General features: G+C 42.9%; 1 protein-coding gene across 2 annotated transcripts in view; it reads left to right on the forward strand.

Moving 5' to 3' along the window:
- The window catches only part of RORA (RAR related orphan receptor A), a 51,768-nt gene extending 36,073 nt beyond the window's left edge, over positions 1-15,695 (forward strand). The window contains exons 3-10 of one of the 2 annotated variants that reach the window (XM_088148312.1): positions 2,196-2,356; positions 4,305-4,700; positions 6,207-6,328; positions 7,996-8,128; positions 9,762-9,869; positions 10,219-10,329; positions 10,926-11,038; positions 12,227-15,695. In XM_088148312.1, coding sequence (XP_088004438.1) covers positions 2,335-2,356; positions 4,305-4,700; positions 6,207-6,328; positions 7,996-8,128; positions 9,762-9,869; positions 10,219-10,329; positions 10,926-11,038; positions 12,227-12,391 — 1,170 coding nt within the window. In that variant the 5' untranslated portion in view covers positions 2,196-2,334 and the 3' untranslated portion in view covers positions 12,392-15,695. The remainder of the gene's footprint in view (positions 1-2,195; positions 2,357-4,304; positions 4,701-6,206; positions 6,329-7,995; positions 8,129-9,761; positions 9,870-10,218; positions 10,330-10,925; positions 11,039-12,226) is intronic. The other variant, XM_088148311.1, reaches the window with a different exon arrangement.
- Positions 15,696-17,568: the final 1,873 nt, after the last annotated feature.

The following is a 17,568-nucleotide window of genomic DNA, read 5'->3' on the forward strand; positions in this document are numbered from 1 at the left end:
GATCTGCTGTAGAGAAAAGCAGCGTTGGAAATCATGATTTGCTTTTTTTTTTTGAGAATGTAATTGACTGAACCTTTCCTGCAGTATCTGTAGGATGCATTTACTGTCCATCCCAACCTTGAATTAAAAAAGGGTCTCCCGCGTATATTTGAATGACTTTTGGCTAAATTTCAGTGAGTTAATTGGGTACACAATTTCAGCAATTGTAGCATTGAGGTGCTACCCGTTGTACTGTTACTCTTTGTCCTACTTCTTCTGAATTCTGTAGGGAAACAACAGTTTGTAGCAGCAAAGCAGATGATGCTTTATTGTGTCCTGACATTGGCTGACATGCCACTAAAGGTTCCCTTTGATTCTTCTTCAATTTCTAACTTTCTAAGCAGGATCAACGTCTGTCCTGAGCCTCCAAGAGTGCTTTCTCTGTTTCCTGAAATTTCTTTCTAGAAAGTGCAACGATCACGGCTGTATTGTTTTGCTAGGGGGAAATGCTCCCTGGAAAATCTTTCTTAATGCCCCTAATACAAGCCTTCACTGTCCGTATGCTCTCACTTTTCTGTTCAAGACAAAGCCCGTTTCAGGAGCAACAACGTTCTGTCCTTTAAGAGGTCTGTTGGGTAGGGTGGGCAGAGGTTGGCCTTTGAGGGCATCTGCCAGTTTGCCAGAGACATTTTGATTTTGATAGGATGGCGGGGATGGCAAGCAAGTACAGTGTTGTCTGAGGATCTTCAGCAGGCGACCTCATCTTCATGGCATAACACCCTGCTCTTGCTTTGGGGGAATCTTTAAATTGGAGTTGGATTGGCCAGACCTTCAAACAGAGGATGCCTTAGTTAAATTGTCATCTTTCAGATCCAGAATGGTCCTCCATGAAACAGGGCTAGGCGTACAGGACCTCTGAGCATAAACCAGTCATTCTCTGGGATGTTATTTTCAGGGCCGAAGGTGAATTTCTAGGATAGAAGATGAATTCTTTGCTCAGTGATCCCAAATCTCTATACTGTGAGTGGAATAGAGTTTTTTTTTTTTTAAGTAGGTTTGTTTTAAAAATTCAGAATTTGGGTTAGAAAATTCATAGGATAAGGAAAAAACAACTCTCTGGTTCCTAATTGGCAATTATTGGAATATTGTGAAAGGTAATGATACATGGAAATCTGTAAGTGTTAGCTATAAATCATGAGATTATGAATAAGTCTTTGTTGTCACAGGCTGGTGTGTATCCCTTTCAGAATGTCTGCCACTAGAATGCAATAAGGCAGCTGTCAGCTGTTTTCTTGTAATTAAACAGCCAATGAGCAGCTAATTAAGACATATGTGTATACAGAAGTGGAAGTGGGCATGTTAATGAACTGTAGGAATCAATTCATTAAATGAAAATTGTCAAAAGACCAAACACAAGCTTGGTGGTTCACATCTCTGCCAGGTTCCACAAGCAGTGGAGGGAAGAAAGAAAACAGAAGCATCCCTTCGCCGCCCACAAGTCAAAGATGGGCATTTATTTTCTTTGAAGAGGAAGTTAAACAATTTCCTCCTTTAGACCAATTCATTGGCCTTGTCTTGAGAAAATGATTTAGACCCCCAAAAAGAAAAAAAAGGTCAGTGTATCTCCTCCGTTTGGCCAGCCCAAATGGCTGCTGTCTTGGCTTTGCGTGGACTTGTGGTAGATGCGCTTCTACGAAGAGACTTTTGTGCAAATGGGATTGATCCTGGAAGCCACAGAAGTTGACTAGCTGACTTCTGGTGGCATGTCCAGTTCAGTTTTGGTCTAGCGCTGTTGGACAAAAGAGTATTGTGCGGTAGCTAAAAGAGCCCAGCCTATCTCACAGGAGTCTTGCGAGAAAAGATGGAGGAAGGAATGCCCAGAAGTGATGCCTCTGATTTGAAGGGTGGGATTGTTTTTTTCATTCATAAAAGCTGATTCTGTCGCTGCCCACGATACTTTCAGATACTGTTCAGCTGTAGGGCATGGACCTGGGCATTTACCTCAAACAATGCATTTTGTTATGGAAAATAGGAACCGCACAGCCCTGTTACGATAGGATCCTACCTCGGTCATGTATTTTACAGCCCACCTTTGGAAAACCCTTGGTGGGCCTTTCCCTCAAAGATCACGATGTTGTTCAAAGCGGGAGCTGCCCTCAAAATGGGCTACGGTACTCTTCCGGCTCTCACCGTTCGCTTTTGGTCCTGCTTGACAGGGTTTCTTCAGGAGGAGTCAGCAAAGTAACGCCACCTATTCCTGTCCTCGTCAGAAAAACTGTTTAATCGATCGAACGAGTAGAAACCGCTGCCAACACTGTCGGTTGCAAAAATGCCTGGCTGTGGGGATGTCTCGAGATGGTGAGGTTTACTAGTTCAGGTCAGCTGTCTTGTATGCGTGACACTCCTTAGCCTCTGCTTGCTTGTCCCATTCCTGAATAATCCATCTTGAAATGCCCTACGCTTAGTAGCCCTCAGGGTTGTTAATTCCCTGCATGCCCGTGTGTGCCCGTGTGCATATAGCTATCCCAATGTTATTGTGTCATCCGATACCGCAACAACTGCATTTAACATATGGAGCCACTGATGTATATTCCTCTGAAAGAAGCTTTCTTTATTCCACGAAGTGCAGCTTCATAGGATGTCAGAGACATCCCTTGTCATGTTGGCCACCAACTTCAAATGTCCTTCCTTCCTTCCTTCCTTCCTTCCTTCCTTCCTTCCTTCCTTCCTTCCTTCCTTCCTTCCTTCCTTCCTTCCTACCTACCTACCTACCTACCTACCTACCTACCTACCTGGCAGATGTATACGGAAATCTGGGTGTTCAGACGTGTCATAGTCCCAACAGCGTTGAAAATTTTCGCCTTTAAATGGCACCAGAGTTACAGGTTCCTGTGATCCAAAAAAATCTTACCTTTTGCTCAGGGAATCCCAAATGTAGAACTCTTATGCACGTTAAATACATTTGTACTTTTTTATCTGGCTGAAATTTAGATTTGATCCGTGTTTTTTCATAGTAAAATTGCCCTTTTGGTTTTTGTCCCCATATGAATCGTCACCTCAGATTCCTCTACAGCTTTGTTTTTCAAACTTGTCAGCTTTAAGATGCGTGGACTTCAACTCCCAGAATTCCCCAGCCAGCATGGCTGGCTGGGGAATTCTGGGAATTGAAGTCCACGCATCTTAAAGTTCCTGAGGTTGAGAAACACCTGCTCTACAGCTTACCCACGGCCTTGATAAAGGGACTGCACAAAACATTTGCAGGAAATACTTTGTAAAGTGTGTTCCCGGAGCAAAATACTCCTTCAAGCATCTGTAAGAAGGTGTGGGGAGGTTGAGAAAGGAATGGAAGGCAGAGGAGAGAGGGGAGGGGAGTTAATTGGCAGCTTCTCTCGTAAAGGGCAGCTCAGCCCAGGTGGGAAGAAAGCTGGGGAGAAGCCTTTCAGATCCTTCAAAGAGACTCTGCCTTAATGAACGTGCTAATAAGGGAGGCTGGGAAATTCCTCTTGCGGTTCCCAAGATCTGTATTGACCCCAGATGAGTATTAAAGATGCCTCTTTGAAGTCTGTGTAGTTCTAGCTTCCCAATGTTGCCTGCCTATGTGGGCTTGTCAGCAATCTTGGAAACTGCAAGAGGAATTTCCAAGTCTTGTCTAAGTTACTGCCCACTCTCCCTTCCCTTCCCTTCCCTTCCCTTCCCTTCCCTTCCCTTCCCTTCCCTTCCCTTCCCTTCCCTTCCCTTCCCTTCCCTTCCCTTCCCTTCCCTTCCCTTCCCTTCCCTTCCCTTCCCTTCCCCTCCCCTCCCCTCCCCTCCCCTCCCCTCCCCAGCCTCCCCACACCCTCTCACAGCATTAAAGCAGCCATGTCATTCAGAAGTGTTGGTAGAGCTTGTCCTCGCTCTCAGCCCGGACAGACACTTGATTTTACAGAGAGGCTGAGCAGAAACGTTCCTTGTTGGGGCAGAAGCTGGGGAGAAGCTTCAGTCGAAACGCTAAAGAGATGCAGCTTCTGGAATATTTTTTTGGGCAGCGCTGCTTTGAAATATTTCCCACGGCCTTGATAGGTAGCACACACCCACGTTATGCTATTCAGAAATTGACTACAGCCAGTACACCCGAATGACAGCCAGCTTCTGAATTTCCAGGATACAAGTTCCTTACGTGTAGGATCAGACCCACGTGCTGTAAACGGCATAACTATGCAGATGCGCCCAAAGGCTTTTAACGCAGCCGCCTCCTGCTGCTCCTCGAAAGCCCCACGACTCATCTACTCGGCTGATCTGGTGGTGATGGGGGGTGACCAGGTCTATTGCTTTTGAATATATTCCAGCTGTAAAGTTTGGTCGCATGTCCAAAAAGCAGAGGGACAGCTTGTACGCAGAGGTGCAGAAGCATCGGATGCAGCAGCAGCAGCGAGACCACCAGCAGCCCCCTGGAGAAGCGGAGCCACTGACCCCGACCTACAGCATCACGGCTAATGGGCTGACGGACCTGCACGATGACCTCAGTAATTACATTGATGGGCACCCCCCAGAAGGTAGCAAAGCCGACTCTGCGGTCAGCAGCTTCTACTTAGACATACAACCTTCTCCAGACCAGTCGGGGCTTGATATTAATGGCATCAAACCAGAACCGATCTGTGACTACACACCCGCAACAGGCTTCTTTCCATACTGCTCCTTTACCAATGGAGAGACTTCTCCGACTGTGTCCATGGCAGAATTAGGTAATAATACAGGGGGGGAACCTCTCCCGTAGCTGCTGTCGTAGTTACGTTTGGATGGAAAAGCAACACGCCTCTCTCAAGAGGGTCTCCAGTGCTAGAATTCAGTCCTTGACTCTTGAGACAATTCTGGCTTGGGAAGAGCAGTTGGGTGGTTCCCCCATCCCAGCAGGGCTGCAAACAAGTTTTTGTGGGTTAATGGATTGGCTGTTCTATCTTTTGTTGGTCTGCAAGGCTGTGTCAAAGGGTTATAGCAGCATTTGTTGCTTTCTGGAAGGGAGCTGAACATCTAGCTCCGTGTTTCTCGACCTTGGCAACTTTAAGATGGGTGGACTTCAACTCCCAGAGTTCCCCAGCTGGCTGGGGAACTCTGGGAGTTGAAGTCCACCCATCTTAAAGTTGCCACGGTCGAGAAACACGGAGCCAGCTCTTCCCAAGCAGTAATGATGGCCTAACATGCAACATTTTTGTCAAGGTGGTCAACAGACAGGGAATTTCCAGTACTCTACAGCCAGAAATTACCCTCACCACATCCCAAGCTCATCCGAGACACGATGAACAATGCAGAACATCCAAATACTTCTGTTATCCCAATAGGATACAACCTTACTGTGTTCTTGCGTGACTCTCGTTCATTTCCACAGAGGAATAGTTAGAACCCAGGAGAGCAGATCTCTGTGATTCCCATATTGAAGGGCTTATGAAATTTAGCTTCTTCATCTGGTTTCATTTGGAGGCTGCAAATTTGCTAGCGTGTAGAAAGCCCCTTTACACACAGAAGTGAGATGTGAATCTGTCTGCCAAATCACAGCCAACAGAAGTGTTTTTTGGTGGTGAAAATTATTTATCATTTGCCACCTGTGACATCTGTTTGGAGAACAAGCCTCCATGCGTGACAGTTACTTTTTAAGAATGGGCTTACCTTAAGCCTAAGCCATTGTTCCTTCTTGGATGAACATAGCAATAACAGCCTCTCTCTCCCAGGTAATATGGGGTACTATTTCACCGGGTGGGGGGGAAATCAGCACAGTATAAACAGTGGATATGTTATCCATACTTGGCTAGCTCCTTATGCCATTTCTTCAGAAAGATCTGGATGCTTTGAACAGCATTGAAATAGCATGCAGAAACGTACAGGTGTTATGGGTCCCCCCCACCCCTCCCTTGCCCCTCTTTCCTCTTCAAAGGATGAGAAATGGTGTCATTCAGACAAATCCTGGGCTAGCTGAACCAGTCAACTGGCAATCAGCAGTGCTGCACGTTCATGGGTTAAAGCCGAGAAACACCAGCTTAGCCAGAATTGCTTAAATCCAGTCATTCATCACTCACAGCGACTGTCAGAACTAGAAGCCACAGTGAAAAAAATATAAACGGACGTTAAGAAGCTCATTTCAGCCCTGTACAGATTTGCTGTTAATGACAACTGCAGCTTACTGGTGAGCCAGGCAGAAGGCACACCAAGAAATCTCTGAAGCATCTTGGTTAATGCATGAAACTTCTGGTTTTTAGAACATCTTGCGCAGAATATCTCTAAGTCACATATGGAAACCTGCCAGTACTTGAGGGAGGAGTTACAGCAGATAACGTGGCAAACTTTTCTACAGGAAGAAATCGAGAACTACCAGAGCAAGGTATTTCTTGGCCGATGGGTTGGTTTATTTTAATGACTGGTGGCGTAGAGGTAAACCCCCCAGCTCCCTAGGCTTTGCAGTACAGGATTAAAATCAAAAATAATACCAATGCGATGTAAATAAACCCCCAAACCAAAAAAAAAAGGGGGGGTGACCTGGTAAATAAATAAACAAACATCTCAAACAAGCCGTAGTGCCGTTCAAGTCAAAACCAGTACTTTGAACTGGACTTGGAAACCGATTGGCAACGAGAGCAGCAATCAGAGACTCTGTGTTATGTTTCTGCAATATAACCTGGCATCTTGGCTGCCATGTTGTATGCCAGATTAAGTCTCTGGGGCATTTTGGAAGGCAGCCCCACAGAGAGCATGTTTCAGGAGACTAGACCCGTGGTGTTGAGTGTGTGAGTCAGTGGTACCAGGGCTCCAGATGGGGCCCTAGTTGGCCTATGAGCCTAAACTGGGCAAAGGCACCCTCCCTCGCCAGCCTTGGCTCCCACCTGCTTGTTCAGCAGGAGCTGTGAGTGCAGGATGAGCCCCAAGTCTCGGACCCCTGTCTTTGGGAGGGGGCCCCATCCAGAGCTATCACAAGGCCCTCACTGAACAAACAGGGACTCTTCTTGCTGGGGATCAGCCCCACACAGCCTTCAGCCATTGGATGGGTCAGGGCTTCCCCAGCATCTTCAGCTCAGAGATGCTTTTAAAAATGTAAAAATGTTTATATGATGTATATAATATTTGCACTCTTAAAGCTCCATTTCCTGGCCCTTGTTTGCAAGTTTTATTCAGAACATGGCTTCCCATTATTTTATGTCTCTGCAACATTAGTTGGTACCTATTTATGATTTTCTATAGTTAAAAAAAGAAAAAGAAAGAGATAGAAATGATAGACCCTAATGGTTTATCTCTATTCTTGAAATATTTATGAACACCGCTATACTACGAATTGAAATGAAATAAGGGAATCACACGCAGGATGGAAACCATATGTGCTGTTTCTGAAATTTGAAATATATTGACTAAAATAGCAGTACTGTTAACTCTTTTAGGTAGTCCAGAGAAGAACCACAACCATGAATCCTAGCTCTATATTTATTGCAAGGTTACATTAACAGAATCTTGCAAGTCTGGAAGTATTTCTGCCCTCCTTTCCCTTTACTCTCCAGAAAATTAGAGAGGGTCCCTTCTGAGGTGCTTCCCACGCCTCCTCTCCTTCTGTGGACTGAGATACTTTTTGCACACCGGTTGTCCGGTCCACGGCTCTTCCTCCCATCTCCCAAGGTCATTCCCTCATACCATTACAAGTAATGAGATGGGTGGCCAAAAAATCTTACTTAGATAGATAAATAAAATACTTTGTCCTGTCATTTGCTCATCCACTGTCCATATGAGGACTCCGTGGCCTCTAAAAACTTGCTTTTTCAACAGGGCAGCAGCTGTTTGAAGGTGGGTTGGAATTTTGTTTGTATATTCCCCCAATCCCCTGTTATTCCTGTACTGGGTGGTGTATTTTTTCCTGATGTTTTTAACTTCGAACGCCCCCTTGAGTCTTTCTGGGTTGGTAGCCTTATAAATCTAATGTATTACTGTGATTTAATCCTTCAGAGTCTTTCCTGGGAGAAGTTTAGCAAACATTGTGAAGTAGCTGGTCTTCTTTCTCTCCCACAGCAGAGAGAGATAATGTGGCAGTTATGTGCAGTGAAGATAACAGAAGCAATACAGTATGTGGTGGAGTTTGCCAAACGCATCGATGGCTTTATGGAACTATGCCAAAACGATCAAATTGTGCTTCTAAAAGCAGGTATGTGCCTTTTGTTAAACAGTTTTGCTTGTGTGAGGGGTTGTGCAACGCCGGTTACGATGGAAATTGAATCTTCCTAAAAGCTAAAACTAAAAGCTTTCCACTCAACTATTGTCAATCATGGGCTGCTACATTGCTGTATTTGCGAGGACTAGTAATTGCTGCTAAAAAAAACCAGAGTTAAATTTAAAAAATGTCAGGAACAAGCCCTTTAAAATGAATAAAACATGAAAAGTAGAAACTCAGTTCGTTATCCAAGAGAGTGTTTTTGCTAAACTTAACTAAGGCTGCCTTAAATCTACTGAAATCCTTGTTCATCATATAATTTACTGCACAAAGGATGTAACATTAGCCTTTGGGGAAATCATGTGTTGCTTCCTGGCGATATAGAAGAATCCAGAGAAGGAAATTATGCGACTGTAAGTCAAGTGCTGAAATCCACATTCGTTTCACCCATGAAGTTAATTCTAGAATCTCTCCCGTAGAAGTAGAATAATTATTTGTGGCGTGATGCTGAAAAGTTCTTAGGGAAACCCAAAAGACTGACCGTCTAAAGAAGTGCAATTGAATGATTGGCTGAGTTGTCAAGAATATTTGGGGAGGGGGGACTGAGCAAAGACCTTCAATGATGGAGGAAACATGAGGTGGCTCCTGCTGGGCAGATCTTGCCAACCCAACCAAAAGGGTTGTGCTGTGGTTTCGCCTTTCCCTCCGTAACAGGTTTTTGGGACTCGAGGAAGAAGTCTAAAAAGTAGTGGGACGCATAATTGGGATTGTAATGTGGCTGGTTGCCTCCACAATGAATGCTTTGCCTAGAAGGACCCTTTATGGGAATGACCATGATAAGTGAAGAAAATCCTTCTATTTTTGGTCTTGAAGGCAGTGACAGAACATGGGTTGGGTCATCAGTATCTTCTAATCCACTTTCTTCCTTCCAGCGTCATTTTAGGACCTTGAATTCTTCCCGCTTCTCTTTCAGTCTGACTGGTGCTGTTACTATTACTCCCTCTTTCTGTTTTCGTTTTAAAAAACAGGTTCTTTAGCGTAAGGTTCAAGGGTGGCTGTGTCTTTGACGCTTGCGGGAGTTGGCTTCTTTGTCGGAATTGGCCGTTTTGGAGCTATTAATTTGCTTGTGTTCAGAATACTTGGAGGCACATTTTACTTAACAAATCAAATCACATAACAACTGGTCTGTGCTGCCCTCACAGTCAAACCGCTAATTTAATCTTGGGGCTATATAAGGACAGAATGGTCTCGATGCCACTGGAATAATTAAAAAAAAGTCCATGAAACACTTTAGTACCAAAGGCAGCTGTGTATAGTATTCTAGGCAGTTCAAGAAATTGTACACTGTTTTCTTTATTCTTAAAATTCTTATTGTTTTACGTAGCACTATAATCTGCCCAGAGTATTTTGCTTATTGAAATAAATAAGTAAATCCATCAGTTTTATATATACTAAATGGATGGAATTAATTTTATATACGTAATATATAAGATCGAAAATGAAGTTACACCCCATAACAAGAAGTCCTTAGTGAACAAGAAAGACTCTTAAAAGCAACCTGAAACCTGTTGTTTGTTTAAGATAGATCTAATGCTGCCATTGAAAAATCTTTTCTCATTTCATTTAGGGTCTTTAGAGGTTGTATTTATCAGAATGTGCCGTGCCTTTGACTCTCAGAACAACACAGTATACTTTGATGGCAAATATGCTGGCCCTGATGTATTCAAATCATTAGGTAAGGCAAGAAAATGTTTCATTAGAAGCTTATTTCTAAAAAGGGCTCTTTTCTTAAAACTAATTTCTGATCATAAATAAATAGTGTACGAATAACTCAAAGGATGATTCATAAACACACAGGTGCACAATTTGATTCCAGTTCTTTAGTCTTATATGAGACTTAATTATTATACGTCAGTATCCTGACATTTAAATTGGAAAATTCAGGGTATATAGTCTAGAAAAATATACCAAGCAAACTTTCGTATTCTAAGTGCAAAAGCAGTAACTGAAAAGTGTGTTTTATCCTACAAAAAGTATGTTGCATTATTTGGAAGAGACCCTGTGTGATTGTTTTATTTTGGCAGGCTGTGAAGATTTCATTAGTTTTGTTTTTGAATTTGGAAAGAGTTTATGTTCTCTGCACCTTACTGAAGACGAGATTGCATTATTCTCAGCATTTGTTTTACTATCTGCAGGTAAGATATGATCCTTAAAAAGTAATTTTGTTTTTTCAAAATAACCTCTTTGTGATATTCCCGGAGTATGAAATCCCACTTGAATGTTGTCAGCTCCTGAACCAAAATAGCGTGCTTTTGCTTCAGAGCAATATATTTAGTTTAGTTCGTAAAGTCAGCAGGTTCTGTTATTGAAAACCTGACTTCATCGCTTAGCTTGGTAATCCTGAAAGTAAAATGGACGTTTCAGTAGAGGAAGCCCATGTCATTGATGTGCTCGTTCATGATCTCCTGAAGCTTGTAAACCCAGCAGCTCTCTTCCCACACCTGTTGGACCTTAAAGCCTTTTGCCTGATCCCCAAACTCAGGGAAAATTTGGACCATTTCTGGGAAGAAAGAGGATGGAGAAGCATCAAGTCTTCCTCCACCTCTCTTGCATTCTGCCAAGGAATCGAAGGTGGTGGGACATCTGAGATGGGTGCGCTACCGCGGAAGTTGGATCACTCTCTTTGTGGTGGTGGGGTTTACGCGAGGCTTCAACACAAGAAATAAAATCACCGCAAACTGTGATTGCTGTTTGAAAAGAACCATCCAAATGCCCGTTTCTTTTCTTTTAGATCGATCGTGGCTTCAGGAAAAGGTAAAAATAGAAAAGCTCCAGCAAAAAATTCAGTTCGCGCTTCAGCACGTGCTGCAGAAAAACCATCGAGAAGATGGGATATTAACAAAGGTAATTAATCTACCCCGGTCTTTTGCACATTAAAGCCTATTTAACCAGCTAGGCCAGCAGTGTAACATTTAACAGATTTAACACCATCTCTTATGGTATATTTTATGATGCTTGTTTAAAATTTGATGCAGGAAATCCCAACAATACTCTAATAAGCTCGAATAATAGAGATGAACAAGGAATGAGAAATTGCTAGCCACAATTCTTTAGAAAAATAAAATAAAATAAAATTCCACAGTGTGGCAAGATACATTTTTCTGGGATCTAAAAAAATAGGATTTAATATATTTCTACTTGTCGTGGTCAGAACGTTCCTGTTGAGGTTTAGACTTTAGCAGGGTCTGAGGCTGGTGGCCCTCCTGATAAAACCTCCTTGTATGGGATGCAGAAGGGAAAAAGAAGATCATGATTTAGAAAACACAGATGAGGTATTTCTTCCTTCTAGAGTTGCTGTAGATGCTGAACTAGAGTACAAGGCTTCTCAATCTGAGGGATGGCATTTGATTGAGTGTGAACTGATCTCTTTAGAAATTCAGCATCAGCTATGCAGCAATTTTAACGTTAGGGAGGGCAATCTTCATATTTCTTAAAATTGCATGAAGTATAATTCCTCCTCTTGGGAGGAATCCAACTTCCTTTAAACGATGTCTTCTTTGACATGGTTATCAATGGAAGACATAGCCATGGATAAGGTAGCTATTGCTAGATGAGCATAGGGGTCCCACACTCACCTATAACCCATAACGCTTCTGGAAGACAACATTTGATTATGGGGAAAGGACCACTTCTATTTGTTCCTTGGCTTTTCTAAGTCCTGGTGGCCTTGCAGGCCCTGAGAATGCAAGAGGAACAGGTTGCAGACGCTGTGTCTTCCAGCACTTCCAGCTTTATTTGTATGCCAGTTATTTAGAACATTTGGATAGCTGCCCGTCTTAAAACCAAACCCTGGGCAGCTCACAACAAGAACAGCAGCAAACAATAAAACCAAAACCAGAGGGACCTGGTGCGACCACCCCCCTTCCCTGATGCAACCCACCAGGTTCTCCTCCCGCCCTCACCCCACCCCACCCCACCCCACCACTTTGCAAGGAGACTGAGAAGCTTTTATGGCTACTACCTCGAAGCCCCCCTTGAAAAATCACGGACGAACTCTAACCGATTGCATTTGTTTCGCGTCTCCCCCCACAGCTAATATGCAAAGTGTCTACCTTAAGAGCACTGTGTGGACGACATACAGAAAAGCTTATGGCGTTTAGAGCAATATATCCAGACATTGTGCGACTTCACTTTCCTCCCTTGTACAAGGAGTTGTTCACTTCAGAATTTGAGCCAACGGTGCAGATGGAAGGGTAAAGGTATCTTCTAAATACTCCTAGAATGCCTGAGGTACGAACGTTAAAAACCGAAAGGAAAAGAGAGAGAGATTAAACGAAACCGAGACACTTTCGTGGCCCCGCTTAGACGTAGGGAGCCAGCACACTGCACATCTTCCAGAAACCGGAGTCAGGCAGAAGGGTGGGAAAAACGAAGCGCGAGCTGAACTTGTTTTTCTCATTGGTGCAGTCGTTGCGATGCCCGCCGAGGGGGACCCTCTTTCCTGCCTGGACTTCTCAGCCGTCAGCCTCTCTTAACGCAGGAGGAGGGTCTTTCTCTGTCCTTGTAACTCACTGCCCACCGAGACTCTCACCGAACGAGGTTCTGTTCGCGAGAACGGGATCTCCAGCTAGAAACCAGCGACTGGTGTGCCCTGCAGAGGCTTCGCATCATCGGTTTTGCACAACTTGCTCATTGTTTCATGAAGGACGATGTCTTTTCACCGTGCCACGGTTGCCGCGGGGCGAAACGGCACGATGAGAGTCCATAGCAATAGCATTATAATCTATTACAGGGTAAATGGGCATGAAGTCAATATATAGCAAAAGAGACGATATTGTTTATATATTGTTTTAATTAATATAAAATGTAGTTACTGGTATAGCTTTTATTGTTGAATTGATAAGGCACTTTCATTTTGCACCTTTTTCTTTTAAATTATATGCTGGCGTGTTCAGTGTTGTGCTGCATGTACACCAGAAATTCGAGTTGGGAGGGAGAGGACACTGCAAGGGGGTTTGTGCTGCTATTTCCCACGTCTCCTTCGGAGGAGGAGAGGCTGGCCCAGGTCCCGAAACCCCTTCGGCGGGTTTTGTGGAACGGGCAGGGAGGGAGGAGGGACATCAAGTTTCTAAACTGTTCTCTGGTTCTGAAAACGATGATTTCATTGGATGAGCAAAAAAAAGAGGAAAAGAAATCCCTAGGCTTAGACCAGATTGCTGACAGTGGGGATTGTGGAAAAAGAAAAAAAAAAGAGCTACGTTTAATCACTTAACAAAATGTGTTGGTTTTTAGTAACATCTTTTAAAGTCAGCCCATTTACTGGGGTGAGTAAATATGGATTCCGACAACCAAATTTAGACACTTGTGTTTTGGAAATATTGGTCCTAATACTTTTGTTTACATTTAGTGTGTGCGTGTGAGAGTGTGAGAGTGTGGGGGGGGTGGAGAGAGACAGATTCAACATATCAAGACAGGTAGGGTACATACAGATGTTTTCTCACGGGTAGTCTCCATGGATTTAAATCTGTATTCAGTGCATGGAAGCCCGACGCTTCGCTGAATTGTGACACTGCTGTTTGCTTGTGCAAAGCTGCTCTTACCCATGGCTACTTCCTTTGTAAACCGAGAAGTGCTAGTTAAACACTTACTTCCCAACCTGCTTCAAACAGAGGCGTCCATAGGAGGCGGTCAAAAAAGCCGGTGGCTTTGATCACGCCGTTGCAACCACCCTCTTGACTGTTTTGAGCCTCCCCATGTTGAAATCCAAGCAGTCTGAATTCATGCTATGCCTACCAAATGCTGCACTTTAGCCACACGTACCTAGAGTCATGAATAAGAAGCTGAATGTTAGGAATTATTTACATAATGGCCAATGAAATCCAGTCAAGCAATCCTATTCAGATGCAACACCTGATCCTAAAAACGGGTTGGGAGCAGTTGCAAGTTGGGCTCCGGTTCCCCTTTTGACATTCCATTCTCTCCTTGGACCACTTCAAAATCACGGGGGGGCCTCCCCTCAAAATGTGGCCATACCAGCTTATCTCGGTCGGAAGTGTGGTTCCAGTTAGATTCCTGGTCTTCTGGATTGTTCTTATAGCCAGTGACCACGACTGCAGTCCTATGCACTTTGATCCGTTGGAAAGCCCCGTTGAATTCAACGGGGCTTCCTTCCAAATAGACCTGCATAATGCTCTATGGTAGAGTGGTTTAATCACCCATATTTAAAGGAGCAAATTACATAGTATTTAATTCTAATTATTTCTCTTTCCTGCATCTTGAAGCAGTGTACGTTAGCGGTGAATCTTGAATCATGTTTACCGATGTACCTTAGATATTTTTAATTCGTTGACTACTAAGCAGCCCTAATCATTCTGAGGGTCATTTTCAGTTCTGATTCCAGTTACCTCTTCGATGGTAAACATGCCATCAAGAATGGAAGCGATTAAGACGTTTATTCCAGGAGAATAGTAATGTCAGCAAACCCTTCAAGTGATTCTTTCTTAGAAGTAGATTTTATATAGCAACCTTCAACATCCCAATGATTTGAATATCAAGCATACGTATGGATGTTTCTTCTTGTCTCAAAGTTTTTAGCAAGTCCCTTTATCTAGACATCACTTTATTAGGCTGATAAAACACCATTGAGAAAAATACTTTCATCCTTTATTAAATATTAGAATTAAGTCAGTTGTATAATTACACAAATGATGTAAATTGATGCAGATAACAGGAATCCATGTTCAAAGTCAGTTGTATAATTACACAATTAGTACAATTATACAAGTCAGTTGTATAATTACACAAATGATGTACATTGATGCAGATAACTTGAATTCATATGCAAGTACTAGAAGATACTACTTCCCCCCAAATGGTCTGTTAAACTGAGACCTTACTAAGCTATATTTTGCTTTTTGGGTTTTTTTAAGAATATATAATATCTAGCAGGTAGTAACATTTCTTTTTTCATTGGTTAATGCGTTCTCCCATGTGCTACTATTTTACCTTTTTAAATGGTCTTTAAACCGTATTAACTACCATTTAAATGGTATTTAAACTTTTTAAATGGTACTTCATAAAAGTTGCATGAGGGGTCAAGTCTTGTTATTTTCCATAGTTTTCGTTTAGTGCTGAGTAAACAGCTGGAATTTTCCTAAATATTGAGAAATGCCCTGCTAATTATTTGGCACAGAAAATACAACTTTGCCTGTTTCTCTCTCTCTTTTTTTTTAACGCGCTTCAGAATTATGAAACCAGTTTGGTCACATCCCAAAAAATGTTTGGATAAAACTTTTCCCTCTCTCTCCCTCTCCCCCTCCTATTTTTTAAAGTCAAAGTTTGCTGCAGCTTATATAGGCTTAAATAGTTACGAGAGAATCCGGTGTGTCAACAAGCAGGCATAAAGCAGAGCTGATAATGGACTATAATGAGTTGTCTGTATGTCTAATTGGTTAATGTAATCTTAGCCTGTGAACATAAAGGAACCCATCCAAACATTTTAAAGCAATAGGGGCCCAGCTGACGGAGAGTTTCTTCTGGATCCGTGTTTCTCAACCTTGACAACTTTAAGATGTGTGGACTCCAGCTCCCAGAATTCCCCAGCCAGCATGGCTGGCTGGGGAATTCTGGGAGCTGAAGTCCACACATCTTAAAGCTGCCAAGATTGAGAAACACTGTTCTAGATGTTTTAGATGCAACCCAATGTAAGGATCTACAAATAAGAGCCAGAAATTTGGCAGTTATGGTCACCTTTGAGCGCACTGAAGTGCTTACGTGGGTCCAGAGATGGGTTCAAATCAATCAGGGACTGAGGGAATGCAAAATTGAATCTATGTCCCTTTTTGCTACCCCCCAGATCTTCGAGGATCTGCCTACTGCACCATACCCCAAGTATGGAAGATACAGTTGAGTGGTTCATAGGTGTGTCTAGAGCACAGGGCTTAACCATGCCTTTCTACAAGCAAGTTCTCGAGTATAGTAAGGAACCTCTCGTAAACTAATAAATATACTTCTTAATTTAAAGAAAGGCTGAGCAAAGAACATTATGACTATGCCGAGCTTGGAAAGGATCCCACGAATGGAATTCTGGAAGGATCCCAAGTGTCATTCTTTCTCCCAACCCAGACATGCAAATAGAATCAGATGTAAAGCTAATTAAGAGAAGAAAAATTATTCTAAAAAAATCGGACGCGGTTTCCCAACCCCTAGTATTTGCTGTTTTTATCAGAGGAGGTGGTGCTAACAGCCAGTTCCATTCTTTCTAAGGGTTACAGTCCTCCCTTAAATCTGGACGAAGTTCAGTCTCAAAGGCTAATCTAGTTAAAATTCAATTCTTTGGCTGATGGGCCAAGAGCCATGTAAACTCAGACATTTAATAGAGGCACAAAGTGGAAAAGCTGAGTCAAAAGAAGAGCAAGGATTGCTTAAGGTAGTAGGCAGAACGTACTGACTTTATCATGCCTTCTGTAGGACCATGTATGTACACAGACCATACTAAATATTGAGTTCACTATTATTTGCAAGGAATCTGCATCGTTTCCAGTCACGTCTATAAAGAAGTTGAGTTTTGGTTTGGAAATCAACCTTCTTTATGCCTCATTTTTGTTTAAGGGATAATAATAGAAACTTCTGGTTGCTTGTAATTTTCCATGGTGCTGTCCTGGTGCATTGTCTTCGTTTCAGTTGATTGATTGATTGATTATGTGCCATCAAGTCTGTGTCAACTCTTAGCAACTACCTAGATAGATTTTCTCCATCTGTCCTCAACCTGGTCCTTCAGGTCTTCCAACGCTGCCCCCATCGCCACTGTAACTGAATGCCTCACCTTGCTGCTGGTCATCCTCTTCTTCTCCTTCCTTCCCCTTTTCCCAGCATTATAGGGATTTGGGTCTTTACATTGATTGATTGATTCATTGATTGATTGATTATGTGCCACCAAGTTGTTATTAACTCTTAGCAACCAATTAGATAGATTTTCTCCAGGGTGGTCTGTCTTCAATCTAGTCCTTCAGGTCTTCCAACAGTACTCCCATCGCCACTGTAACTGAGTCTATCTACCTTGCTGCTGGTCATCCTCTTCTTCTCTTTCCTTCCACCTTTCCCAGCATTAGAGCCTTTTCCACAGAGTTAGGTCTTCAAATAAAGTGTCCAAAGTAGGATAATTTGAGCCTTGAGTGAGAATTCTGGGTTGATTTGTTCAGTGATCCATCGGTTTGTTTTCTTGGCTGTCCATGGTCTTCTCAGGAGTCTTCTCCAACACCAAAGTTCAAAAGTGTCAGTCTTCTTATCCTGCTTCTTCCAAGTCCAACTTTCACTTCCATAGAGGGTCACAGGGAATACTATTGCTTGCACTATTCTGATCATTTCCTTTCAATTAGCCAATTATGTTCTGATAATGATAAAATAGTGCTGATAATCCTCTTATGAAAGATGCT

This window comes from Python bivittatus, unplaced genomic scaffold (assembly GCF_059951505.1).
Source record: "Python bivittatus isolate LINGU-HERP-01145 unplaced genomic scaffold, Pbiv_v1 ctg000530_np1212, whole genome shotgun sequence".
Classification (NCBI taxonomy): domain Eukaryota; kingdom Metazoa; phylum Chordata; class Lepidosauria; order Squamata; family Pythonidae; genus Python; species Python bivittatus.